Source organism: Amia ocellicauda, chromosome 22 (genome assembly GCF_036373705.1).
Source record: "Amia ocellicauda isolate fAmiCal2 chromosome 22, fAmiCal2.hap1, whole genome shotgun sequence".
NCBI lineage: Eukaryota > Metazoa > Chordata > Actinopteri > Amiiformes > Amiidae > Amia > Amia ocellicauda.
The window spans coordinates 14,103,856-14,129,607 of NC_089871.1; the positions used below are offsets into that span (position 1 = coordinate 14,103,856).

Below are 25,752 nucleotides of genomic sequence, written 5' to 3' on the forward strand. Positions count from 1 at the left end.
AGCCTCGAGTTTATTTAAGCCTTTGTTTTATATCTCTGGGCTTTTTTTAAAACAAAGAAGGGTTTTGTCACAAAGAGTGAAGAAAAAAAAAAAAAAGAGAAAGAAAATCAAAGAGCTGACCACCCCTCGGTTTAATTAGGAGACGAGTGCGAAAAACAAAAAAGCTTCCTTTCTGTTCCTCGCGGCTCAGCCACCGACGCTTCGGGGACTCTTGGATTCATTAAGAACAATTAAGTCTCTAACAACTAATTAATTGCATAATCTATTATTTGACTCCCCCTCCTACAGGCCTCTAATGGGGCCCAGGCTGGTATTAGCAGGCCGGCTCTGAAGACGCGCTCCCCGGCAGGGAGAAAAAGGGAAAGGAGCGGAATTAATTGGGTTTGATTAAGAAAGCTTTTCTATGGGACAGAGCTTTTTTCGCATGACATAATTGGAGGTCAGAGAGTGGGGAGGTGGAGGTTGGGGTGGTTGCGGGGGGGGTTGATGACTGGCGCCAGTTTTTTGGTGTCTTTTTTTTTTTGTTCCTCCCCCCTTTCTTTAAGTATCCTTGCAGCAGCCGCTGTATTAGTGCGATGTCTGTCCAGCCCTGAACACATCCACTGACATCGCACACATACAGTCACACACACACACACACAGTTTGAGCTCTGTGTTCCCTCTTGTTTGGGATTACAATTATTTCACACTAGGCCCATATTTCAAGGCATCACTGATTTTCAGTTTGGCTTCCACCTCGCTTGAGTAAGATTTCCCATGGTATGCCACAATACAGAGGACGAGAAAACTTCTCTTCTGTGCCGCCGTTAAATAACAGTTTTTTTAAATCTGCATTCCACATTTCCCTCCTGTTGCACATCCTCTTTTGTCCTCTTGCTTGGGCAGCTGTGTATAAAACGTATTAGCAATAACACATATCCAAAATAGGTTTCACACATTTAAGAAGGAACTAATTTCTGACACTCCACCAAACTACAAAAACACACTCAAAAATCATCTGTGTTGCGATATTGGTGTCTCAGACCCTAACAGGAGTATATAAACGAGCTCCTGGAAGCTTTAACCTCACACGGGGGAGGTTAATCAGTGCTACACCACATTCAGACCACAAATGGCCTTCAGAGCCCTGCGCAACGCTTATTTGCTCCCCCTCCACACTTCCTCTTCAGTTGCAGTTAATAGGAGCGGCTCCTTTAACAGCCACGACGGCCAAGCGTGCTGGAATGTGCACAATACGCCAGCTGCACCGAGCACCCTGCCGGCTGACCCAGATCACAGACACAGACAATTTGATAAAGAATACACACACCTTTCACTAATCGGCCTGAGACTCGCATGTTATAATCTGGTTACAGAGACTCAGCACAAGAGAGAGACAGAGAGGTTTGGCACGATGATGGGATTGTAGGGCGAAGGTGTGTGTGTGTGTGTGTGTGTGTCAGACAATACAGTAAATGGATATAAGATGTACAAAAAGCAACCCCCATATAATTATAATAATAATAATAATAATAATAATAATAATATATATTTTTAAAAAGGATCAACATGCCCTGGTACTTGATCTTAGGCATGATTGGATTGCATCTCATTATAAAACTGGGATACTTCACCCATGCAGACAAAAACACAATGAAATGACCATTGAAGCTCATATACTGCAGTCTGATTGCAGGTCGAGCCTTGAAATTTCCCAATAGTGAGCAAGCGTAGTGTTCTAGAGTGACGCCTAGTGGGGAAACAAAAAACATGACACAAATTCAGTGTATGTGTAAGCACTTTAGGGTGCCTGTTTAACTAGCCAGCTCAAAAATACATAATCTAGTGTCCAGGTCATGGGTCTCAAACTCAGTTCATGGAGGGCATGTGTATGCTGGTTTTCGTTCCAACCGAGTCCTCAATGACTTAATTGATCTAATTGTTTAATTAGCTACATACATTTATACACCTGTCCAGGCCCGGGATATTTTATAAGATACTGTACCTTGAATAAAATGCACTTTTAGACCATCAACTGTAAAATACCTTGCAATATATTGTTTAAATATATCAAATTGAATAATTAATTAGACAAATTAAGTAATTGACTCGGTTGGAACGAAAACCAGCATAGACACGGCCCTCGAGGATTTGATTTTGAGACCCCTGGTCCAGGTGCTTCCTCATATTGAAGTAAAATTAGGATTATGTATATATATATATATATATATATACACACAGACACAGACACACACACACACACATACATATATGTTATTCTATCACTGCCATCATTTAAAGGTATTGTAATCTCAGGTATTGTGTATCATTTTCTCTCTCTGTTTTTATTACTTTCGATATAACGGTCAATGAGAATACAATGTCATTCATGTATTTGTTTAAGAAAGATATCCCAAATGGACATGAAAATGAAAACCAAAACTAAGAAAAAAGTGGGCTGTTGACGTCTGTTAGTTGCCCGTGTCCTGTTGTGGGCGCTGCGGTTTGCACTCATCCGTTGGCTCTCTCTCTCACTTCTTTCACTCCATCGGGCTAAACGTCTCTCTCCTGCAGCTCTCTGATGAGCCAAAGAAGGGAGTATGTTGCCTAAAAACAGAGGGGAAAAAAAAAAAAGATGTGTGAAGATAAAAAAAATAAATCTGGATTTATATTACTTTTGATGATGATTATTATTGATAATTAGATTTGCTAATAATAATGCTTGTCAGAAAAGTAAGTTTCACAAGTTTCTCTAAACATGGAGAACAACAACACAGCCAGAAGACAAAAGGTATTAATTGTGCCAGTGCCACGTACAGTACAGAGTCAAGTCACTCTGCCTCAGCTATTTCTGCAAAAACTGGTGCACTGAAAGGTGGACTGAGGCAGGAAGATTGTGGTTGGCTATGAAAGTACAGTTTCAGCAGCATAATGGAAATGTGGTTAAATTAGCTTTAAAAAAAAAAAAAAAATTCAAGACTAAATTGGATCTCCAATTGAATCAGGGAGGAAGAAGGTCCGATGCGTTTCCTAAGTGCAAGAGCTGGAAATAGTTCAGCACAGGATTAGGAATGTGAGCAAAATATGTTGGGTTTCAGCAAAAAGACTGAAAGTTATAAAGTATTCACATGAAATCGGACGGCGATTGTCCAGTCTGCCTGCAGGTCCTGTGCTCCTATTGGCTCCTGTGGATCCCTACCTGTGTGTGGGTGGGCTGTGAAAGAGGGGCTGGTCTGTCGGGCTGGATGGAGGCCTCCACAGTGCCAAGGACACGGTGCAGCAGTCGGGCCAGCGTTGGGGGGCCAGGGGTTGCCTTCCACACCACAGATGCCAAGGGGAGGACATGTTCTACAGGGTCCGGCTGCAGTACACTAGACTGACTCTTCTTCCCCAGAAAATGGCCTGCGGGCGAGAGAGGAGGATGCTGATTAACGCAAGGAATCAGTTTTAAAACTAACCAGCAGATGGACAGCTTTTTAGAAAGATGGGGAAAAAAGTACATGAAAAAAAGGGAATTACTGCGTCAGCAAGTGTAACAATAGAGGAAGATTTTTTTTTAAGGAGGGAGAGAAAGTGAAACTTAATATAAATGATTAAACTATAATCAGATTGTGTGAAGCTACACTGTGACACAGCAGTCCTTAGTCTTTTCATTTTCTCCCCACTCTTGGGGATCCTAATTAGGGAATTGAATGTTGCACTTCAAAGGGTTATGAACGCCTCTTGAGGAGAAATGGCGAGGAATCCCTGCGATAGAAGTTTAAAGAGAGAAAAGTAGAGGAGATTGCACCTACCTACAGCCCAATGGTACCCTCTGGGTGAGCGGTGCGTCCTAAGGAGGCTGTGGAGTCTGTTGGCAGGGTGTCCTGAATACAAGGGGGGCGTCACGAGGAGCAGCAGTACAGTGTGCGTCAACAGGAGCTCCCAGGGTGCCATGGCAATGTCTAGTTGATGCCCACTCCTTCTGCATGGCGCACAGAGAACCTCCAGCTTTATATCGAGCTTCCCCACCCTCCCCACAACACGCCCTGTCCCAGAGTCTGTCCCGCCCCGTCTCTCAGCCAGCTAGATTATTGAGGGTTAAATGTCATCAGTCTCCTCCAAATTGCTCTCAGTTTCACTCAATCTGATTAGTGTAAATGGACTTCAGATTTGCATTCTCAGTATTTGCTAATGTCATCTGTTAGATAGTGCTTCTGGATACCCATCATCTGATCATTTCAGATTTCCAGCAAACGACGAGACTTACACACGTTCACATGGGATTTGGCGGTTCCACCTGCTTGGAATGTAGGTTAATGGCCAAACAGCATGGGTCAGAGAACCACCATATTTCTGGCCATGGGAACGTTTGGGAACCTAGCACTTTTGTCCAGATACAATGGCATGTCTTTGCAAGGAAAGCCACCTAGAACTCACCTTGAGAACATCTACTCCCGAACCCAGCTTTAGGCAGGGCCGATCGAAAAAACTCTCACTTCCTCTTCTCAGTCTGTCATCTGCCCTTCTCTCTAGGGAAGAACCATAAAGAGCTCTTCTCAGAAGTGAAGCTGCTGCTGTTTCCTCCCCACCCTTCTCCATTACAACTGACGGGCCACTTACTTCAATTACTGTGCTGACAGCCAGCAACAGGAAATTCATCAAATGAAAATACCCCAGGCAAAACTAAGCAGCTTTTTTTTGGTTTCTCGCTGCCGTCACGTGCCTTTCTGGGTACCTGAGAAGCTTAACAGCAGGACTTACGAATCTAAGAACCAGGCTCAATACCTACAGAGAACTTGACAAACATAGTGGACAAACAGCTTCCTTAGATTGAGCTGCTTTCTAGCTGGATCCCCAGATGATTTATCCCATTCTTGAGACGTGCAGAGAAATGTTGGATCAGAGAGGAAAGTGTTACAGGCAGGCTTTTGATTTTTTTTAATGAATAAAATTACAATATCTAATTGGAATTCCCCCTCAAAACCCTAAAAGCTTTTAATAAACAAACAAAATGGCATAAAATGTTACTCAGCCCAGTTATAAATAATCCCTAGCTTACAATTTGGTCAATATCGCTGTTAACACTGGTGTTTCAGTTTTCTTTTCAGTTAAGAGTCTGTAAATGACTTACGAAAGGCATCGCCAGTTCGTGTTAAGGCACTTATTAATTCTGTTATTTAAACTCATTCATTCATTATGAATTTAACTAAACAGAATGGCGTTTCACTTTCAGCAGCCATAATTGAATAAAACAAAACAAAAAAACACTATACAAAGGTGGGTGGCACTCATACATGGCAGATTGAGTGCATATGCAGTACCCGTGGTTAAACACACTAGCAGGAGTGGAAGTTTTGTTTGCTATGGAAGCTGAAGGTGAGGTCGTCTAAGTGTTCATGGGGCAGGCTGAGGGGTTTCTCTGAGAGCGACTTGGGCCGGTCCTCATCCAGGAACTCGGGGCTGAGAGTCTCCTCCGGCAGGTTGACTTTCCTGGGGGCGGTAGTGTCGGGGAAGTCCCCTGGGTGCGAGTAGTAGGACCAGCAGGTGGAGGCCGAGCCCACGGAAGACGTCTCGGACGCCGGGAAGCTGGCCAGGCTTCCGCTCTCCAGGCACTCGGAGAAGGAGGAGGACTCTGCGAGGCTGAGGGAGCGCAGGTCGAAGGAGGAGGTGGAGGAGGAGATGGAGGAGGAGGAGGGGTACGGCTGCCGGGGCTCGTGGAGGTTGAGTTTGGCCACCAGTGGTTTGCCTACGGTGACCGTTTGTCGCTCCTGGACCTCCTCGTCCATGTTGGAGTACTGGTAGTGGAGGCACACGGTGAAGGTGAGGTCCTTCTGTACGAACACAGACACAGATGTCAGAAACAGTCCTAGAAATCAATCGGAGGTCCCCACCCAACACACACACACACACACACAATCTACAGTGATCTGCGGACCTTGAGTCTCTGCAGGGCGCTGAGGCGGGTGTACAGACACACGGGCTCTGGGAAAGGCAGGTTGTCCAATGTGAACAGCAGGCTGCCAGCGTCTTGGGGGCTCTCCTGGTTTGTCATCTTCAGGTCCACCTCCAGCCCCTTGTCAAACACAAACACAGAGAGAGAGCACCCCCTGTCAGCAACAAACAACACAGACATACTTCTGGATAAAGATTGAAAAAAATTGAAAACAAACAACAAACAAAACAAATCAAACTACAACAGGCAAAACTGTAATAACCTAACCAAGGACATCCCACACGGGAGAGCTGACTAACAGAAGAATGGCACAGACCCACTGAGGAAGAAGAAAAATCCAAATCTTTAAGCTTGGAAAAGAAGACCGACTCTGAAGAGCCAGACAGCAAACACAATCCTTGCTCGCTTGGCTGGGAGAGGGGTCAGCTGACCTCTGAGAAGTCGGTGAGCTGGGCGCTGCAGGTCAGGACGTTGGCAGGCTTCTCCAGGACGCGGGTGTAGATGATCATGATGTTGGAGAACTCAGCAGCGAAGCCCAGCTGCACCCTCACGCCACAGTCAAACTGCAGGTACTTTCTCTCCGGGAGCACTGGCAGACATTGGGACGCCACACACAATTATTACCCTTTTCCCAACAGATAATAAAGTATTGTTTTGCATTTTTTCTTACTAGGAAATCTTACTAGTCCTTATTAGTCCTTACTTACTAATCTCCACCCCCATTGTTTCTTCTTGATTACCTGTGCCTGTACTGTCGGCTTACTTGAGGATGATACAAAAATATTAAAAGGAAAGTCTTGTAATAAGTGGAAGGGGGAATAATTTCAGTCCCAGACAGGGCAGTGTGAATGCTAAAGGTTGTGTGGGTGTTGTGTCGGAGGTCTGTGTGCAGAGGGTCCTCACCGTGTGCGATGGCCCACTGCAGGTTGCGTGCGGAGGTGGCCTCAGGACAGTCAGAGCCCTGGATGCGGTCGGTGAGTGCTCGCCTCTCCGACAGGTTACTGCGCAGCTCCAGAGCCTGCCTGCCCCGCGTGATCTCGCACTGGCCCATGTCTGCGCAAAGGGGGAAGGGCGAGAGAGCCGAGAGATGGATGGGAGAGGAGAGAAAAGCATGAGAAAGACAGAGGAAGTGACAGGCGGGAGGTGACTGGAGAAGCAGAGAGAGAGGCCGAGAGGCATGGAGATGGATGGGACCTCACCTTCAGCCACTCTGTCCAGCATGACTGTGACTTTCTCGTCCTCCAGGAGGCGCTGTCTCAGGAAGCTGATGAAGATCCCATTCGACAGGGAGCCTTTATTCACTTCGTAGGCCTCGGCATCGACACACCTGCAGTCACACACCAACACACACTTAGTCAAACACAGAACGTATGCACGGAAACTACACAACCCTAACACAGAAGGTGGACTCACGTGGCGTATCCGAACACAATGTTCGCCGTCACCTTCAGCGGCCCGGGCTGGGGAATGATGTCATCGTTGAAATTCCTGCAAAGAGGACATACGGGACTTGAAGATCTAATCGGAGGCCTTGTGGACAGTGGGGTGAGGCGCACAGTGGCCAGAGAGCAGGCAAGACTTCGGGGGGGGCAGGCATACCGTTTGCGACACATGTCCAGCAGGAAAACATTGAGGCCCGTCTTGCGTTCCTGCATGCGCTGCAGCACGTCCTGCACCCACAGGCAGTGCTCCGAGGTGTAAGAAGCGGGGGCGTCGATGGGCACCATGAAGCTGTTGCCGTAGTTCTCGTAGCCGTGACCAGCGAAGTACAGCAGCCCTGCAGCAGAGCACGGCACGCGGTCAACACACGCAAGGGCCGGGCAGAGACAGGACCAAGAGGACAACAGTCACGTGGAACCATCAAACGATTGGTTAGATCAACGATATCGTCATACATTCCAGTGGTCAGGAGAGGGACTACCCAACCAGGCCTCAACCCAAATACAGACAGAGAGACGGGCGGGCGGACTGACCGTACACCCCTCTGTCCAGCAGCAGCAGGAACTCCGTGACTGCGCTCTGCATCTCGTGTCTGTCCAGGTCCAGCAGGGATACGACCTTGAAGTCCAGCTGGCGCAGCAGGTTGGTGAGCTCGTGGACGTCCGCCATGGGCGCTCTGAGCTGCCGGTGATGCTGGTAGTTCATGTTGCCCATCAGGAGGGCCACCTTGTCTGTGGCTGCCGGGGGAGAGGGAGCGAAGGAGAGGTTAGGAAGAAATAAACCGGTAATGCAGAATATAAACACTGCGCTTGGGCTTGAGAGAAGCAGAGGAAGAGTCCGAGGCTAGAGAATCATCAAGACAAGGCCCCACGACCGGTTACTGTTACTTTTTCTTTTCCTTGTTCTTACTTGCTTACTTACCGTAGAAACGACTTAGCTGACGAGCCGGGCTGGGCACAAAACCTGCGGAAGGAACCAGTTAGGGTTAAACCAGGCTTTCACTTGGTCTAATCTTAATTAAAGACGACAACAGGGATGTTCTACAACTTGGCCTCATCGCCAAGATTCACTGTCGCATATTTACTGAAAGCGATTCCAGAGGAGCCCTCAAGTGAAGGAAGAGTTCATCGCACACCCTTGCCTTATTTGACAAACACTCTTATGCATTTCTCCTCCTTATCCTCTCCAGGGTTGTATCCAACATTTATAAACAGGATTTAGAACTAGAGACCTACGTTTTGCACAACTTTGTTTTGGTATTTTTTGCACAAGTTTTTTGTAAAATGCAGGTCTGTATTTATAACCTCTGAAATCTTAACTATTTGTTTCAGTTTTGTATGTATCAGTATATTCTCACAAAACACAGATGATTAACACCTCTGCACTTAAAAAAAACCTGTTGATTTATAAAAGTAGAAGACTTGTGAACAGATAGTACCATACAGAATGTGTGAAAAACACGTAAAATACAGTGCTATCGAGTGATACAATCTGCAGAGAGCCTATCTTGGCAAGCTGGGGCTTTACTTTGTTTTAACACTTCATAATTGTGAAAAAATATCAGTTTCCTTATCGGCTCGCAGTGTCAGAGCTCAGATATTCTGAAGTGGACAAGGTGGGGGGGCAAGGAGAGTGAAGGTTCAAACACCTGGATCTCTCTCTTCATCGGAGACGGAGCCAGGACCTGCACAACAGCCAGAGAGGACAGGAGAACAGCATTCAGATGATACTCGCAATATAACAACCTCCATTCAGGTTTCTTACTGTGCGCTTCTTGCGGCCTAAATCACAATCACTTACTGCCTTTAATCGCAAATCCACAAATCCTAAGGCAGCTACAATAGCATCATCTTTTGAAAAAGACTACTGCGGTGACTGATAGCTAATCTCCTTTCTGCTACAGTAGCCCTGCATTTATGTTTAAATTAAAAGACACCAAAGACCAACATCGCCTCTCACCGATCTCCACATGCACTGGGTCGCTCCACAGCTCGTGGTAGAGGTTATACACCCTGCATCTGTATGTCCCTCTGTCCGCTGTTGTCACGCAGTTGATCTGGAAAGATGAAAACGAAACTGTCATTGTCTCGGCCACAAACTAGACTGAGTTGCAACAAACCCAACTTGCAACACTCTTACAGGAGTCATTATCAAAGGAACACTAAACTAGGTAGTGCAACAGGGCGTAAGCATGCAGTGTCTCATCTAAGATAAGCCGATAAATGTAGGCGTTTGTCTAAAGGTGCAAAAAGTCAAAAGCTGTGTGTCGAGGAACTGACATCCGTGGTGCATCCGGAATTGTTTATCTGACGATTTCCCCAAAAAATGCGACACTGATGCATGCGTTGGGAAGCGTTGTCTAAATGGGAAAACTGTTTCAATTGCAATATGCCTTTGAAAACATGATCTTGGCTGCTATGGAACAACACCATCAATCTGCCTAATTGGACAAACAAAACCAGACAAATAGGGGAACCAGTGTTATCATCACTGGGCAGGCCAGACCTAGTCTCACCTTCAGACAGGACTGGTGGGCCTGAGACACGGGCTCCTTGTTGTGGTACCACTGGTACTGTGGGGGGGGGTTGCCCTCAGCTACGCACTCCAGGAGAAGAAGGTCACGCTCGGCCACTTCCATTGGCCAGGGCTGGGTGGTGATGCGCAGGCCACTCACGGTGGAGGGCAGGAAGCTGGCCTGGAGGAGGGCTGGGGGAGACATTGTCACAGAGAGGACAATGCTATTGCGCTTGCACAGTTTTTCAGATTTACAGAGCCTCTAACCCAGTGGTTCCCAAACCGGTCCTGGGGGACCCCCTACCCTGCTGGTTTTTGTTCCAACCGAGCTCTCAATTATTTATTTAAACCTTAATTGAAGTAAAAATCTGCTTAGATTTTACTTTTCAAATTGTATAAGAAAATAGTTGTTTCTTCAATACGTTTTTTAATATAATTCTATACTTAACTTAAAACCCCTACTGTTTAAAATAATTAAAAGTCTCTGATTTAGGAAATTATTAGTTCAATTAAGGGATCAATTAAGTAATTGAGAGCTTGGTTGGAACAAAAACCAGCAGGGTAGGGGGTCCCCCAGGACCGGTTTGGGAACAACTGCTCTAACCCATCTCTCTGAGCAGCTGAAGGGATGTACGAGCGGGCGAGGGTGGAGACGGGCTGTACCTGAGCTGGAGGAGGTGGGACTCTGGGCCACGCTGACCTTGGCCCATTGGGAGAAGAGGAATTGATCCCCCTGGCTGATGCGGCAGATGTAGTAGCCGTTGTGAGCTGCACTGAGGGGGCTGAAGACCAGCTCAGGGGAACTGCCTTTGGGGATCTGTAACGCAGAGGGCAAAAGCCAGGGTTATTGACACAGAATGCCTCACTGACTGCAAAACGACAAATATCAGGAAAGATGGACTGACACTAGATCACTTGGTTTTTGTTTTATTTTTATTTATTTATTTACTCACTCATAGCCTTTTCATTATTTACTCAATCATTAGCCTTTTAATTATTTTAAACATTCAGTTTGAAGATAAGTATAACATTGTATAAGGAACTTATTTTCTTATTAAGGAACCTTTATCAATTACACAATTTAAAAGGTAAAATATAAACAAATTTGTACTTCAATTAATGGTTCAATTAAGTAATTAAGGAACAAAAACCAGGAGGAAGGGTGTGGTGTCCATGCCAGGAAACATTCCCCACCTCTTCCTTCTCTTTGAACCACTGGTACGCCAGTCCGGTTGGGCCACTGGCCCGGCAGGTCAACATCAGCCGCCCGCCCTCCGGGGCATTCTGGGATCGCGGCTGCACCAGGATGCTGATGTGCCCCGCTGAACCCGCCACTGCAACCACAACATCAGAGTGTCAGCTGCCCCCTTGCCAATACACTGTGGTACCGAGTCCTCTCAACCCCGCAGATTTAATACAGCTCTTCAGTATTTATTGATTTTGAAAAGCTTTCTAAGAAGCCTAAAATCATAGGATCTACAACAGCAGGTCGGTGTGTATTTTAAACAGCACTGTGGTACTCGAGAGGCCGACAGTCCCACTGACCTGTGTCAGTGAGGTAGCGCACCGCCTCCCTGTGGTCCATCTTCTTCAGGCACTGCAGCAGAACGCCCAGGGAGCAAGAGCGGTCGGCCAGTTTGGCCAGGAGGCTGCGGCTAGGGCTACCCTTGGCACTGAGGACCTGCAGGGAGCAGTTCATCAGCTCCTTCTCACTGCAACACATATATTTTCAAAAACTTAGACCCCATTTTTTCAAGACAAAATGTTATAAGTTACAAACAATTTCCTCTGTAGTCTCCCCCGCTCAGCCCCTCACCTGCACCGGAGATGGGGCTGGTCAGTGACGGCGGTGGCCAGCTGTCTCCAGCCACATGTGGAATTGTCCAGCATGTCGGACAGCCGGCTCAGGACTCCTTCTCCTAGAGTCCCCAGGGGCAGGTTCCAGTCGCCCATCTTCTGGCCAGGGCTGCCTTCACTGCCCAAAGACACAAAGCACTGTCAGTCCTATAATACTCCACAATATGCAAGCAAAAGTGTGAAGCAACCGTGGCCTTAAACCCAAAATGACCCTTTTGGGATCTTAGCGTTGTGCCAGTGAATGCCCAGATCAAGCCCCTTCTTTCTGGAGGCAGTACCGTGGTCAGCACACAGCACTGAGGTCAGGCACAGAGCTGCATTGTCTCTCTGCTCACTGGACCACCGGGCACTGACTGGCACCGGCTCACTGACACAATGCGGCGGACTGTGCATTGTGTGATTTGAACACAATAGGTGTGGGTGGTTTATTTGTTTGATTGTTTTGCCCTGCGAAAGGCGCTATACAAAGTAAAAACTGATTCTCAGTACGCATGCCTAATAGAACGAAAAAAAAAATACACTTCTCTGAAATACACTACCGACTAAATATGCGATATTTTAGACGAGTAAGGCAAAGGGTGATCTGAAGTGATCTTACCTTGCGTGCCGGATGTCAAGTGTCGGAGCTACTATGACATTTGCGTTGTTTTCTCTCTCGGTGCACTGTGCAGATACATGCAACATCATTTGCCTATTGTTTGCTGATTTGTATAGAAAAGTGACTCATGCTTTCAAACGTGCTGCATTTTTACAGAGCTTTCGGTCTTTATTTCAACGCTGCCCAAACAGCACGTACCTAAGTTTCCTACGGCAGACAGTTAAACACAGACGTAAGTGCGTAGTTCGCGTTCGTGCAGCGCAGATTTCCGCAGTTCTGCGCAGATCGGAAGAATTCCAACGATGCCATTGGTGGCGCCGCGCAGAGCTGCGGAAATCTGCGCTAAGCGAGCGCGACAGTAGTGCCAGACTATCAGGATGTACAGGCGACAAGGGGGCGAAGTAGGGGGGGCAGATTAGCTGATTAACACGAAGGTTCAAATGAATTAATGATTTACATTTTATACAGTGAGCATCTCCTGTAAGATATTTGATATGCAATATAGGCTACATTAAGTACAATGTTTAAGTATTAAACAGTTGAATTGTGCATACACTAGGTATACAGTACTTATGCGAATAAATTACAGAATGTGCAGTAGTGTTATACAGCAACAAGCCCACTTCTTACCCCTGATTTTATTAGTAAAACTGTTATGACCCATGCAAGTGTAATTTCTCTGCTGCGCTGTCCACCATGTTGAATGTGTCCTATGGATAAGACACGGGAGTCCACATGTCTTCACTCAGTAGTATTTAAATCCCCTCTCGCCGAGTACGACTCTGTGGAAATTGCTTTATATGGCTAGTGAAACACATTGAAACCAGATCATATATATATGAGCGCCGCACACAATCGCCAATTCGCTACTTGTTGCCTGCTAACGGAAGCCCGTCCAGGACAAAAAAGAGGAGACCCCAGCGCGTCCTTACCTGCGGCTCAGGGACTCGTTGCCGGGAGGTGGCCGTCACGCTGATCTCGCTTCAGTTTTCTTTCCAAACCAGTGACGGGCGATGCTCACCTCGTTTGAGTCCAACTTCTTATTCACACTCGGCAAGAGCAGATAAAAAACGAGACACGGACGGACAGGCTGAGCCAAAGTGAAAGAGCGAAAGCCCGTGTGAAGAGACGGGGTGGGGGCGTCAAATGTGGAAGGTTTAAAATGAGTCGCTTTGCCGAAAATGCAGGCAGCTCGGAAGACAGACCCAGTGCGGATCCGAAACCATTCAATTATACAGCAAACGTGAAGTATATTAAAATATGCAACTTCTGCTTTCACTCTCTATTGTTCCTCTTTCTCCCCTGGCATTTGCATGAGCGAAACGCGGCTGGTTTTATTAACCTTTTAATAACTTTTAACTGAATGCGCCGCCACAGACAAATAATGTAATGACTAAACACCAATGCAGCTTACCTGTGGACATGCAACTTTCAAATCACTCCTGATGTCCTCTAGAAGAGAGGTTTCATTTATAAGAAATGTACAATACTGTTAAAATTGTATGCATGTACTTTTACAAAACGTTGATTACTTTGTTTATACACTTTATTAGTTTATAACAATAATCCACAAACGTCATAGATAGGACAACAGGGTGTCATTTGAAAACCAGATCTCTGATCTATTTGGGTCATTAAACTGCCATGACCCTCAGCTCTCCGGTGGATCCGTCTGATGGACACTCACAATCGTGTCTCCAGCCCTGTCCGGTGCCCACGCCACACACGTGGTCACATTTTCACCCTGTGCGTTTGGAAGTACAGGACTCTGAGGTGAGGCACTCTCGTCACACGTACAGCACAGTGACTAGGCGTCTCATTAACACCATAGTAGCAAACTGTTCTTTTGCAACTCAGGGATTACCATCATCAGAGGCTAGATGCATGGGTAGAAGATATGAAGTTCGCCCCCTTCCTCACAGGTGGGTGGGTGGTCAGTAGCAATGGGGAACAAAACCTGGGCGAAATCAAGAGCTGTACATGTGAACTGTAAATGATATATAAGGAATTAGAATGAGTGAGAGTTTGGTCAGAGGCACCCAGTTCCTGTCCCTAGATGTCCACTGTAGTGGCAGCTGAGTCCAGTTTGCAGGGGAGCAGGGGGGAGGTCTCCCCAGTACAGTCTTGGGGGACTGCCCTATAGCTTCTTGCCCTTGTGGAGTCTGTTGAAACGCCACATGTGCTCTTTCCGCAGCAGTTTCCAGTAACTGTGGCTCTCGGGGTCCAGTTCTGTCAGCTTCTTGGGGGGTCCCAGGTCCAGCTGGAAAAGCCTGGAAAAAGGGCAGCAAAACAGATGAGAGTAAGAGGACTGTGTAGCGGCCACAGACAATGGAGAAGAAGAGTGTCCGGATCCTTTGTGCACTTCCTAATATCTGCTTTATGTGTTTAACCAGATAACTGAACCTTGGTAGCTCCTTAATGTTCCACACACACTGTATTACTCACTGTATCACTCACTCACTCACAAGTGTTGCCAAAGCAGTTGATATTATATACATACATTGAAAAATAATAAAAGGTAAGAAAAAGGAGAAAAAATAAATAAATAAAAAATTGAAACTGTACAATATAATTTATAAATAAAATCTTAATAGACATGTACATTTACTTTATTTATAGTTTACAAGTTTACAGCTGGTGCTCATGTATGTTTTCACAGTGAGCCCCTCAGGCTGTGGCAGGCGGCTACATATTGGGCGGCCAGGGGGGCTGTGTGTCCCTCCCCCAGGAGGATAGCTATTTTTTTTCATTTATCAATTCAGAAAATGATTTTATAATATTTATTAATTTATTAAAGAATGTGTCCCTTAATTTGGCATATTTATTGCAGTGGAGGAGGAAGTGCATCTCTGTCTCGACCTCTCCTGTCTCGCAGTGACCACAGCGCCGCTCCTCTCTGGGCAGCCAGCTCTGCCTGTGTCGGCCCGTCTCTCTGGCCAGGCTGTGGTCACTGAGCCTGTACTTGGTAAGGATCCGTCTCTGCTTCGTATCTCTGACAGTGAAGAGATACTCTGCCAGGGTGTATTCTCTGTTTAGGGCCCGATAGCAATCCAGTTTACTTTGGGATTTGGTTTCATTGTTCCAATGTTCCAGATAGGAGGTTTTGGTTATCTTTATGATTTGGTTGACTCTAATTGGGGGCAGGTAAGCAGTGCTGACCTGAAGCTGGTCTCTGTTCGCAGTATTAGCGGGGGTCAGTGCCGTGAGCTTCAGGGCCAGCTGACTCAGGGGACTCTTTTCAGGGCTGAGCTCTTGGGTTTGGAGGGCCTTGTACTGGAGTGAGTCTGACTCACTTTTCTTCAGGTGCATCCAGAATTTCAGTGCCCTTTTCTTTATATTAATGAGAGTTGGGAAGCGGCCTAATTCTGCCCTGAATGCGTGGTTAGGTGTGTTCCTGTGCACCTGCAGTATGTTTTTATAGAATTCAGCATGCAGGGTCTCTATTGGATGTTTGTCCCACCTAGTGTAGTCCTGTTGACTGAATGGACCCCATACTTCACTTCCATACAGCGCAATGGGCTGGATCACACTGTCAATTAGTTTGAGCCAGATTTTCACTGGGATATTAATGTTATAGAATCTTCTTCTGATTGTGTAGAAAGCTCTTCTTGCTTTTGTCTTTGAGTGCCTTCACTGCCAGGTTAAAACCCCCTGACGCACTAATAGTCAGGCCCAGGTAAGTGTAGTGTGAGGTGTGTTCTAGGGTAGTGTTGCCTAGCGTGAAGTGGTATTTGTTTCCCTGAGGTCTGGCCTTTTTTTGGAAGATCATGATCTTTGTCTTCTTCATGTTTACTGCCAGGGCCCAGGACTGACAGGACTGCTCTAGCAGTGCCAGGTCTTGCTGAAGCCCCTGCTCTGTGGGTGACAGCAGGACTAGGTCATCCACATAGAACAGGAATTTGACTTCTGTGTCATTTAGGGTGAGGCCAGGGGCATCAGACTGCTCCAATACCGATGCCAACTCATTGATGTAGATGTTGAACAGTGTTGGGCTCAGACTGCAGCCTTGCCTCACTCCCCGCCCCTGAGTGAAGGCGCACACACACACACGGTTTGCATCCTTCTCCTCAAGATGACATCTCAATAACCCTAAAGAGACACACCTGTGCCCCAGCATTACAAAGCTGCAGGATGTGGCGGAGGAATGTCGCTCACCAGTCGGGGTATTCCTGGGGGGCTTTCAGCGGGGGATCCTGGCCCGTCTTGTAGATGTTGACCCCCATCGCGTGAGAAGTCAGTTTCACTGGGTCCTTGCACACCTCCGGGCCCTTCAGGCTCTCTTTGGCCATGCCTTTTCCCTTCCCTTTTGCCACTGGAAAAAAGACAGAAGAGACACTTCAGCTTCAATGTGGTGGGGGGAGAAATAGAGAGAGAGGATAGTATTTTGTTTCAACTTTAAATTAAGTACACATCCATGCTGATACCCATTTTGTAAGGTAATATGCGTTTCCGACAGATATACACACTCGCTGCACAACAGCACTGGGGAAAACTGAGCAGGTGCCCGTTTGGGTTCATTGAAATGGTGCGAGCTCAGCTGCGGCCCGAAACCCAGTCCCGTGGGAATGAAAAGCAAAAGGCCCGGGTCTGGCCTGGACTGATTGAGGGTTTGAACTGGGCAGTCCAAACTGGGAGGGGCTAAAGGAAAGGGAACTAAACAAGATGTACTTTTAGTGTTTTATGAAAGGGGGTGACAGGTTGTACAGATTACAGAGGCCCTGATCAGGGGTGCCAGCAAGGGCTGTAGTGACAAAACACAGGAAATACGAACAGGAACCCAGTGTCAAGATCACTTGACAACATGACAGGAGGTGGCCATGTGACCACAGAAGCCCCGCCCCCTTAACCTCTCTCGGGACATGCCGTATCTGAGTAAACTCATTCAACCTGTGCTTTTTTCCTTTGCAGTGCTGTAGGTATAGTAGGGAGTAGGGAAATGAAGACAGAGGTGGTTACAGTATCAATATGCATTAAGGGAAAAGAACAATGGAGATGATAAAAGGGAAACTACTACTGCTGGCAGTTTTTTTCTTTGCAAAACCACACCATGTTCTCAGCGTCAAGACTTGTTTTTTTTTAAATAGCAGAACTAATATTAGAAAGTAGGATAACAGACAGGAAATTAACTGAAGTTGAACCAATTTTTCCACTAACTAGAGACAAGAGGTGCAAATAGAAGCTAAATGCAACTATCTTAACACACATCAAAAAGAGCCTTTTGACATTGTAAATATTGTATTTTTTAACAGACGCCCTTATCCAGGGGCGACTTAGAATATGTACAATGTATGACATTAATATCTAAAGTCTGGATTGGTTTGTGACGTTGAGTGATATAAACATTCATGACAGTGACTACATTTTGAATGCAATGTGTGTATTCATTAAATGAAGAAAACAAATTCTAAAAACTCAAGTTTTGGTTGAAAAAAAAAAAATCGATTATTCACTGGAGTATGCTGTTTTTTTTTTTTTAAAGTGGTGCTGCCACCTTGAGGCAAAAAAACAACAGCAGGGTGATCATGTTTTTTTAGTTTTTAGTTTCAAACTTTTTACAAAGAACAATTGTAAAACTCCCTTCCCCAACAACTATGTCTCTTCTAGTGTAATCCTACCACAGGGTCTTGTTTGAGTACAATTAAATGTGGCTTCAAATATATTAAAAACATTGCATACATTAATAGAGCCTTGAAGACACATTCAAATAAGAAAAACGATTAACTTGGCTCAAACAAATACTTTTAAAAAAGGGCATTTGTATTATTGCACAGTTAGGTTTTTTTTATTTACATTTCACAGTTAATTCAACAGTTCCTGGTCCCTCTGCTGGGTTGTACATGTCAAAGCAAAGACTCAACCATGAGCACCAAAGAGCTTTCAGAAGAACTCCAGGACAAAGTTGCTGAAAGGCACAGATCAGGGGATGGCTATAAAAATATATCAAAGGCCTTGAATATCCCCTGGAGAACAGTCAAGACAATTATTAAGAAGGGGAAAGTGTGCGGCATCACCAAGACCCTGCCAAGATCAGGCCATTCCTCCAAACTGAATAACCGAGCAAGAAGATGACTGATCAGAGAGGTAACCAAGAGGCCAATGGCAACTGTGTTAGCGCTACAGGCTTTTATGACAAAGACTGGTCAAAGTGCCAACACTCAAGCACTCCACAAATCTGGCCTGTATGGAAGGAAGCTATACTCAAAAAGTTCACCTTGAATCCTGTTTAAAATATGCAAACCTAATAAAAAAAATAAAAACACTTGGGAGATTCTGCAGCCTTGTGGACCAGCCAGACCTAAATCTAATTTTAAATGTGCGACTTGATATTGCTGCCCATCAACACTCCCCAAGGAACTTGACAGAGCTTGAACAGTTTTGTAAAGACGAATGGTCAAATATTGCCAAATCTACATGTGCAAAGTTCAATAGACCGACCCCGACAGGTTCACAGCTGTAATTGCTGAAAATGGTGCTTCCACCAAGTGTTAACTCAGGGGGATCGAGGCTTATTAATTAAATTATGATTTGAGTTTTGTATTTTTAATATTTTTTCTCAATCTCTCTCTCTCTCTCTCTCTCTCACTCACACACACACAATATATTTATATTCTCCATTTTCTGTTTATCTAAAGATGTCCCGAGATATTTACTTCTTTCTTTTGCCAACATAAGTACAGAATAATAGTAGACAATGTTTTAAAAGACGCATTCACATCTTCAACCAATCAGGTGTCCGCAATGTTACAAAGTAGATGACCACTAAATTAAGATTTGATGGTATAAGGGTTTATAGCTAATGTCCGGTAAAAGCAGGGTCTGACTCCACATTAGGCAGTAAACTGATATGTACAGTATTCATTAGCCCAATAGATCAAAAGTGGCAAGAAACATTACAAAAAAGTATATCAATATTAACTTAAAAGATAATATCCTGAAAAAGTCGAAAGATAAACAGTTGTCATGAAAATACTGGCATATACCCTGAGGCATAACATATATTAAAAAGTAAATGTAGGCCTATACCTTGAACAAAATAGATCCCTACATTTATAATATGTGCTCTTTTGAACTTTAAGTAGCTTCTTGTAAAAGTAGGAACATGGAATGAAATATTTTAATAAATACATCAGCATGTGGCATATAAACAGTTGACAATGGGATGCTGCATGTTTGTCTATGCTAGAGAAACTAATAATACAACCATTTTTCGATCTGCATTTGAATTTCATTGCTTAAGGGGCTTATTTCATATTTTGTCTAAAATTATGATGGTGGGGTGCCCTCTGTGGACAGATATAACCACGCATCCTCTTCATTGCCTCTTTTAACAATAAGAGGGCACTAATACATTGTGTTGCAGAGACACACGTGAAAATGCAATATTGTTACAGTCACGGTACAATTGTAATTAATAATTGCTGTGATAATTGAGGTATTTCCATTTGCAGTGACTTGAAGTTACAAGTGACTTCTTTAGAGGAAAAGACAAAAAAACTCACAGCGATCCATTTTTAATAATTTGTATTTAAGAGTCTTAGTGGATCCATTACATCATGTAGTGTCTTGCATTAAGAGAACAGCACTACACACCCAAGACATTTCAAAATAGAGTGAACTGCTTTTCTTCTGAATAACAGGCCCCGAAATAAAACCACGAATACATCGGATACGTTTCTGAACTTAATAAACCCGACAAAAGCCCTGCTTTTGCACTACTACCTAGAGAATAACTGGGTCTAGTTCAGTGTCCAAGGTCAAGCGTGCATTTGGTGGGTGGATGAAGCACGAAGTACAGCTTCAGCCTTAATTCAGGGATCTTACCTTTCTTCGAATAACTGCAAACCTGCATCCTACAGACATTGCTGACAGCCGCCTGGGTGTGGGTGATCCATCTCAGGCTCCTCGGCGCTCCCAGCAAAACGTTGGCAGACATTGTTGTCTCATATAAGCGGCGCAGGACATGTGTAGGAACCCGGGGAAGAGGGAAGACGGACCGACTTCCTGTGACGTCATTCGAGTTCCGGCCTCGGGAAAACAACAAGCGCAACAAAGATGGCGGACTACAGCGTCCAGAAAGGCGCTCTCAAGCTGAAAGGAATCGGCGAGCTGTCGGCTGGGAAAAAGTAATGTTTATTTTCACTCCGTGCTTTATGATCGGTAGCAGTGACACTTTTTGTGGTCAAACTAAATAGTAAATCGTTACCCATACGAAAACATAAGTGAAAATCCTAAGACGTAGACGCATCTAGAATCTTCTCTGAGCTCCCGTATATATAACAATGTTTTATAAACTTAGTATGCATATTAAACAAACAGATATGATGTGTGTCTACAGGAAGAAGAAAAAGAACAAGGAAAGCAAGGAGCGTATGGAGCAGATCCTGACGAACCAGGCGAAGGAAGAGGAGAACAATCAAGGCTACGTCGACAAAAGGACTCCGGCCCAGATGGCTTTTGATAAAATGCAGGAAAAGAGGGTACGTTTTTTATTTATTTTTTATTTTAGGTATTTAATGGTCTGCGTTTGTAAACATTGTTATATGTTGTCATATACTTAGACCTGCGTCGTCTTTCAAATAAAGACGGCTTCCTCTGTATGAACAGCATAGTATTGGGCCTGATTTGAGGGTTGCAAGTTGGCTTGACATGATAAAACAAGAATGTTATATTTGTATTTGTCTTATTAATGCAGCGATTTGTGTTTCTTTTTCTACAGCAAATGGAAAGGATATTGAACAAGGCATCGAAGACCCACAAGCGCAGAGTGGAGGTGAGATGAGGTCACTTGACAAATAAATCAGTCATTAACAGTTCTTAGATATGTGACCCCTGACATTGGTGCAGTGAGATAGAGGGTTAAAATAATATTAATAATGCTACCAAAACCATGCCTGTGCCTTAATTATTAAGGAAGTTACCGCCAATTAACACTCGGATCATTACATTTTCTCCCATTGATTTACCATTGAACTTGAACAAAAACCTTGACCGAAAAAACATTTTAAAAAGCTCATATCTCCATTTATATTAAAGAAAATTGAATCAAACTTTCAGCAAAACTAGGCTTAAGCATCTCACAAAGATTGAGCTACTAACCATTTGGTAGACAGTGGAATTCATTTAATTGAACTAATTAACTTCACCTAAATATGCTCAAATCTATATGAAGGATATGTCATAGACATGACATGGACGATATTACTAGTATGTTGTTCTTAATTCAGGTTGGTAATAGACTTCAGGAAGGTTAATTTGATTATGAATTAACCATTTAACATCTCATCAAGGTGTCTTCTTACAACACCAGGCTGAATCAACTAATGTTTCCTCTTTAGAGGCATCTTCCTGTGTAGATCGCACATAGCTGTCTCAGATTTTGATCAGACTTGGTATGATATGATTACATTTTATATAAATTGCCCCATCTGTCTTAGGTTTTGTCAGATTTTGATTAGTAATGCCTTCTTAATACTGATTTCTATTTATATTAGTAGTACATATGGGGGAAAAAACCCACAAAGGCTAAAATACTTGCAAGCCATCAATGTTTAAGAGAAGAGTAAGAAATACATTATTTAACATCCAGCAACAGTGAGCACAAGACATTTATTGTATAATTGCAGCTTCTGAGTCAGTCTGATTGTGCCATTTGTTGACAATGCACACGCAGGAGAAGTAAAAAAATAAAAATAACCTACAATAATCATTCATTACATAAAAATGAATATTGCAATGGAAAAACAATTTTAAATGTATATAAACATTTAAAATATTATCTGAGGTGAAATAATGAATGTCTGTGTATGTACGATAGTTTCATCTGGCCAGAGTGAATGGCCATTTTCACAGATTTCTTTGGGTTGCTGGTTTGACCATTATTCCGGGCATTAAATAACTACTTTCTAATCATTTAATGATCATGAAACATCATTATTTACATGAAACATAATATTAAATGTCTATTTACCTTTTTTTAGTGTCCAAAACTTCAATTTCTAACAGTGGAAGGTGGAAATGCACCAATATTTTGAAAGGAAGCTCAAAATATGACCGAGTAGAGGCAGTAGAAGGTGATTTCCACTACGTTATAGCAAGGAATCACTGTGAAATACCACCACAAAAGGCAACCGAAAGCCTGGGATAGCCCTCTGCCCGATATGCAGGTAGCATATGCAAGTGGACAACACAGCAGCTGCTGATGGCATAGATTGTCATACCTACAATTCTTTCTGTCTAGCTGTTTATTAGTTTCACCATCAGTTATACATGTTAAAGGCGGTGTAAAAACAATGCTTATCATATTCTAAGCAACACATTCCAGTCTATATTTTCCCCCTAAGAGTTGTTCTGACAACTATTTAACTTTTTCCTCCCTCCCCATATAGGATTTCAACAGGCATCTGGACACGCTCACTGAGCACTATGACATCCCAAAAGTCAGCTGGACCAAATAAACAAGATGACCCACGGTGCTTTGGACCATTCTGTTTTTTCATTATATGCTCAAATATTCTGTCTTCAGATACTTACGAAAAGTCTTCAATGATTAAAGTGTAAGATTGGGTATTTCTTGAACAGGGAAATTAAAAATGGAATAGCAGTGACATCTGACTTTCTTGCTGGCATGCTTTCATTTTGCTTTGTGTTCTTGTCCCCCTGTGTTGGAGTCTTTATTTAACTTTATTGAAATGTCTGAACATACAAGATATTTGAATTGGTTTGGGGAACCATGAGTAGTGAAAATAGTGTACATAAAACAATAAAACATATGTTTTGGATTTTACTCCCTGTTGTGACTGTTAACTGTTTTTCCATTCTAAGTGAGATTTTTCACTTTCTTTAAGACTTAAAACAAAACAAAAAAGTATGGCTACGATAGAGGACCAATAGCTTCTGCTTTTACTACACACACACACACACACACACACACACACACACCACACAATAAGAAGTTGAGAGCCACTCCTGAACCCTCATTTTGAAGCTACACTCCATCTAAAGCTACCATTAGTTTAGTTAACTGTAGGAATCTTGACCCTAATCTTACTGGGAGTCTTGTATTCATAGGAGAATACAATTCATTTAGTGCACAAACATTGCTAAGTTAGTCAAAATCATGGTTGTAAAACAAATGTAACCATAATACCATGCCTGTGTTCTTTTGTATCCTTCCCTGGTTATTTTTAGAACTATTCTCTGATCTCTGCTGATGCCCTGACCTTATTAGAAGTGTGATGTAGGGGGGGAAATCATTAGACTATTCACCTTAACTCCTATGCATAATTACATTTAACCATAACCTGATTGAATGGTTACATTTAATACAAACATTAACTATAATCCAAAACCCAGCTTTAAATCAAGACTACATGAGCCCGAGTGGACAGTTTCAGGTAAATGGATGTCATGTACATGTAACGGGGGGGGGGGGGGGGCAATCATAGGAATTAATAGATTCTTAGGAGAATATGGAGAAAATTGGATTAAGTATACGGCATGCTTCATTTAAGAAAACTGACAATATACATTATTTGCCATCACAGTGACTCAATCTCTTCCTAAGATTATAACTATGAATTGCATTTCAGAAGTGTCATGGCTGCCCTCATGGCGACTTCAGTGTCCCTCATCACTGGAAGAGGAAGCTCGCTGTCGTATTTCCGGTGTGACGGTGTTCTATGGTGAATAGGGTGCCGCCGCCGCCGTGGATATACTGAAATACATGGGACCGCTTTTCCAGCCTCATTGAATCTCTTTTTTTATTTTCGGTGATTAGAAACACACACCTCGAAGACTAGTAACCGATCGCTGCGCCCGGGGGGGAGAAAAACGGCTGCAGGATGTCGGCCAGCGCGGTGTATGTTTTAGATCTGAAGGGAAAGGTAAGGAGATGCGAAGAAACGGGGGGTGGTGGGGGGGCACCGTTATTGATATTGAATGCCTCTCGGAGCAGCGGTGCACCTGTTATCTGGATGAAACTGGAAATAGCTCTAAACAATGCGGATCTGTTCTTCTTTTTAACGTTATCCAGGCTCAACCACGAAACACGTTGCCTCAGACCATTTGTGGTGTATTGGCCAGCAGATCCGAGGGTGTAGTACTAGGGATTGATTGGCTTTCACGTCACTTGCGTACACAAATACAGCAGTGTTTTCATGCTTTGATCATATAATCTATATGGAGAAGTGAAGTTGAATGTCCATTGATGGAGATGGAGCCCCAAGCCAGCTGTTTACTGTAATATAGACCCGCTCATCTGTGGCCATTGCTAATGTAGGTCTTTTAGGTCTGAGGCAGAAGTAGAAGTACATTCCCCAGGCAGGGATTGTGCAAGCTTCTCATGCAAGAGGCCAACTTCTCTGTTTTCGGTCCAGAAACACTTGATTCCTTATTATTTTGCCATAGGGTCTCAGCCACTTTGCTCCAAACCTGTTGCCCGTTTTTATGTTATGCTTTATGTATTTATGCTTATGTTGCCAATCAGGACAACAATTAAAGCTTTGTAAAGTGACCTATTATTGCAGCCATGCAAATATATTACCAGGCCACACCAAATGGCATGCCTTTATGGAAGTAACAAATAGAAACTTGGCAGAGCTTTCTCTTCCTCTCTTTCTGGTGTTGTTGCACAGCAGTGTACACATTTGTCTGCTAGGACTGTAAAAGTCACTTATTGCTGTTTTTAAATGAACACCTCCCGCTTACAGTGTCTTGACATTGGATGCCAGTAAAGATGATCTGAATGTGTGATTGAAGAACTGCAATGTTTGTGTCAATTATTTGAAGCAAAAATAATAATAATGATGATAAGAGAAGTTGGAAAGTTGAGGTCAATACCACCTGTCATTGAACTTTCTCAGCCCTACTGAACATATGCAGCTGATCATAAACTGATGACGGTCATAATCAAAACGGTATCGCTTTCATTTTGTCTACAATACAAATATAAAGGGAAGTTTCAGATAAGAAGATCGAGGTGTTTGTAACTTGATTGCAGATGATCAGACTTGATACAGGCCAACGCTATCTGTTCACACCATCAGTGCACATACTGTTTAATAGCATATGATCTGGTTAAGAGCAAAAACAAAGGAGAAATTCTGCTGTGTTTTAGGAAACTTCATTAGGCACTACACCCCCATCCCCCTGCTCTGATATTAAAGCACAAACAAGAGTGTAAATTCAGTGAAATGGAACTTCTTTCATATCTGGACTCTAAGCTGCTAATCTGCACATTCCTGCCTGTGCAAATCCGTGTCATAGTTACATGTAACAGGTCCATGCAGAGGTCACCGTTCACAGGCACGGGGATTTGCAGATTTTGAGCTAGAGGCTTAAACAGATTCTGGGCAGTATAGGTGAGGGGCAAAAGAAAGGAGACATTTGTCTTGTGTATGTATTGAAATAAGTCACTGGAAATTGACTGTTT

At 43.9% G+C, this 25,752-nt stretch overlaps 4 protein-coding genes across 7 annotated transcripts in view; 2 read left to right on the plus strand and 2 right to left on the minus strand.

The window, feature by feature from the left end:
* Positions 1-4,884: 4,884 nt before the first annotated feature.
* Positions 4,885-13,753, minus strand: malt2 (MALT paracaspase 2). Of its 3 annotated transcripts, none has more exons than XM_066695264.1 (17): positions 13,256-13,753; positions 11,685-11,843; positions 11,414-11,580; positions 11,063-11,202; positions 10,532-10,685; positions 9,870-10,060; positions 9,314-9,410; positions 9,003-9,038; positions 8,276-8,317; positions 7,888-8,091; positions 7,514-7,691; positions 7,328-7,402; positions 7,114-7,241; positions 6,818-6,967; positions 6,346-6,503; positions 5,897-6,034; positions 4,885-5,792 (listed from the first exon to the last, which is right to left on the minus strand). In XM_066695264.1, exons 2-17 carry the CDS (start codon positions 11,819-11,821, stop codon positions 5,298-5,300), a joined length of 2,490 nt encoding a protein of 829 aa, XP_066551361.1. In that variant the 5' UTR covers positions 11,822-11,843; positions 13,256-13,753; the 3' UTR covers positions 4,885-5,297. The 3 variants fall into 3 exon arrangements, with proteins under 3 accessions (XP_066551361.1, XP_066551362.1, XP_066551360.1); XM_066695265.1 differs by lacking the exon at positions 13,256-13,753 and adding an exon at positions 12,954-13,207; XM_066695263.1 differs by lacking the exon at positions 13,256-13,753 and adding an exon at positions 12,324-12,664.
* Positions 13,754-13,851: 98 nt separating this feature from the next.
* On the minus strand, positions 13,852-20,316 carry mrpl54 (mitochondrial ribosomal protein L54). Its single transcript, XM_066695266.1, has 3 exons — positions 20,145-20,316; positions 16,479-16,635; positions 13,852-14,593 (listed from the first exon to the last, which is right to left on the minus strand). Exons 1-3 carry the CDS (start codon positions 20,254-20,256, stop codon positions 14,461-14,463), a joined length of 402 nt encoding a protein of 133 aa, XP_066551363.1. The 5' UTR covers positions 20,257-20,316; the 3' UTR covers positions 13,852-14,460.
* Positions 20,317-20,326: 10 nt separating this feature from the next.
* On the plus strand, positions 20,327-23,106 carry fam32a (family with sequence similarity 32 member A). The gene is made up of 4 exons (XM_066695267.1): positions 20,327-20,446; positions 20,659-20,800; positions 21,040-21,093; positions 22,709-23,106. The coding sequence occupies exons 1-4, from the start codon at positions 20,376-20,378 to the stop codon at positions 22,775-22,777; spliced, it is 336 nt and encodes a 111-aa protein (XP_066551364.1). The 5' UTR covers positions 20,327-20,375; the 3' UTR covers positions 22,778-23,106.
* An 883-nt stretch (positions 23,107-23,989) lies between these two features.
* The window catches only part of LOC136717840 (AP-1 complex subunit mu-1), a 31,673-nt gene continuing 29,910 nt past the window's right edge, over positions 23,990-25,752 (plus strand). For both annotated transcript variants that reach the window (XM_066695378.1, XM_066695379.1), the window contains exon 1: positions 23,990-24,205. In XM_066695378.1, coding sequence (XP_066551475.1) covers positions 24,164-24,205 — 42 coding nt within the window. In that variant the 5' untranslated portion in view covers positions 23,990-24,163. The remainder of the gene's footprint in view (positions 24,206-25,752) is intronic.

What these genes read in the sequence shown, in the direction of transcription:
- fam32a (XM_066695267.1), top strand. Translation starts at nt 20,376, where the DNA reads ATGGCGGACTACAGCGTCCAGAAAGGCGCTCTCAAGCTGAAAGGAATC. An exon ending in GAGCTGTCGGCTGGGAAAAA is followed by an intron (nt 20,447 to 20,658) that starts GTAATGTTTATT and finishes GTGTGTCTACAG; the next exon opens with GAAGAAGAAAAAGAACAAGG. An exon ending in CCCACAAGCGCAGAGTGGAG is followed by an intron (nt 21,094 to 22,708) that starts GTGAGATGAGGT and finishes CTCCCCATATAG; the next exon opens with GATTTCAACAGGCATCTGGA.
- malt2 (XM_066695263.1), bottom strand. Translation starts at nt 12,412, where the DNA reads ATGATGTTGCATGTATCTGCACAGTGCACCGAGAGAGAAAACAACGCA. An exon ending in GCTGGACAGAGTGGCTGAAG is followed by an intron (nt 6,968 to 7,113) that starts GTGAGGTCCCAT and finishes CCCTTTGCGCAG; the next exon opens with ACATGGGCCAGTGCGAGATC. An exon ending in AGCTCACCGACTTCTCAGAG is followed by an intron (nt 6,035 to 6,345) that starts GTCAGCTGACCC and finishes GTGTTTGACAAG; the next exon opens with GGGCTGGAGGTGGACCTGAA.
- mrpl54 (XM_066695266.1), bottom strand. Translation starts at nt 20,256, where the DNA reads ATGTCTGCCAACGTTTTGCTGGGAGCGCCGAGGAGCCTGAGATGGATC. An exon ending in TTGCAGTTATTCGAAGAAAG is followed by an intron (nt 16,636 to 20,144) that starts GTAAGATCCCTG and finishes TCTTTTTTCCAG; the next exon opens with TGGCAAAAGGGAAGGGAAAA. An exon ending in CCCCAGGAATACCCCGACTG is followed by an intron (nt 14,594 to 16,478) that starts GTGAGCGACATT and finishes CCCTTTTTCCAG; the next exon opens with GCTTTTCCAGCTGGACCTGG.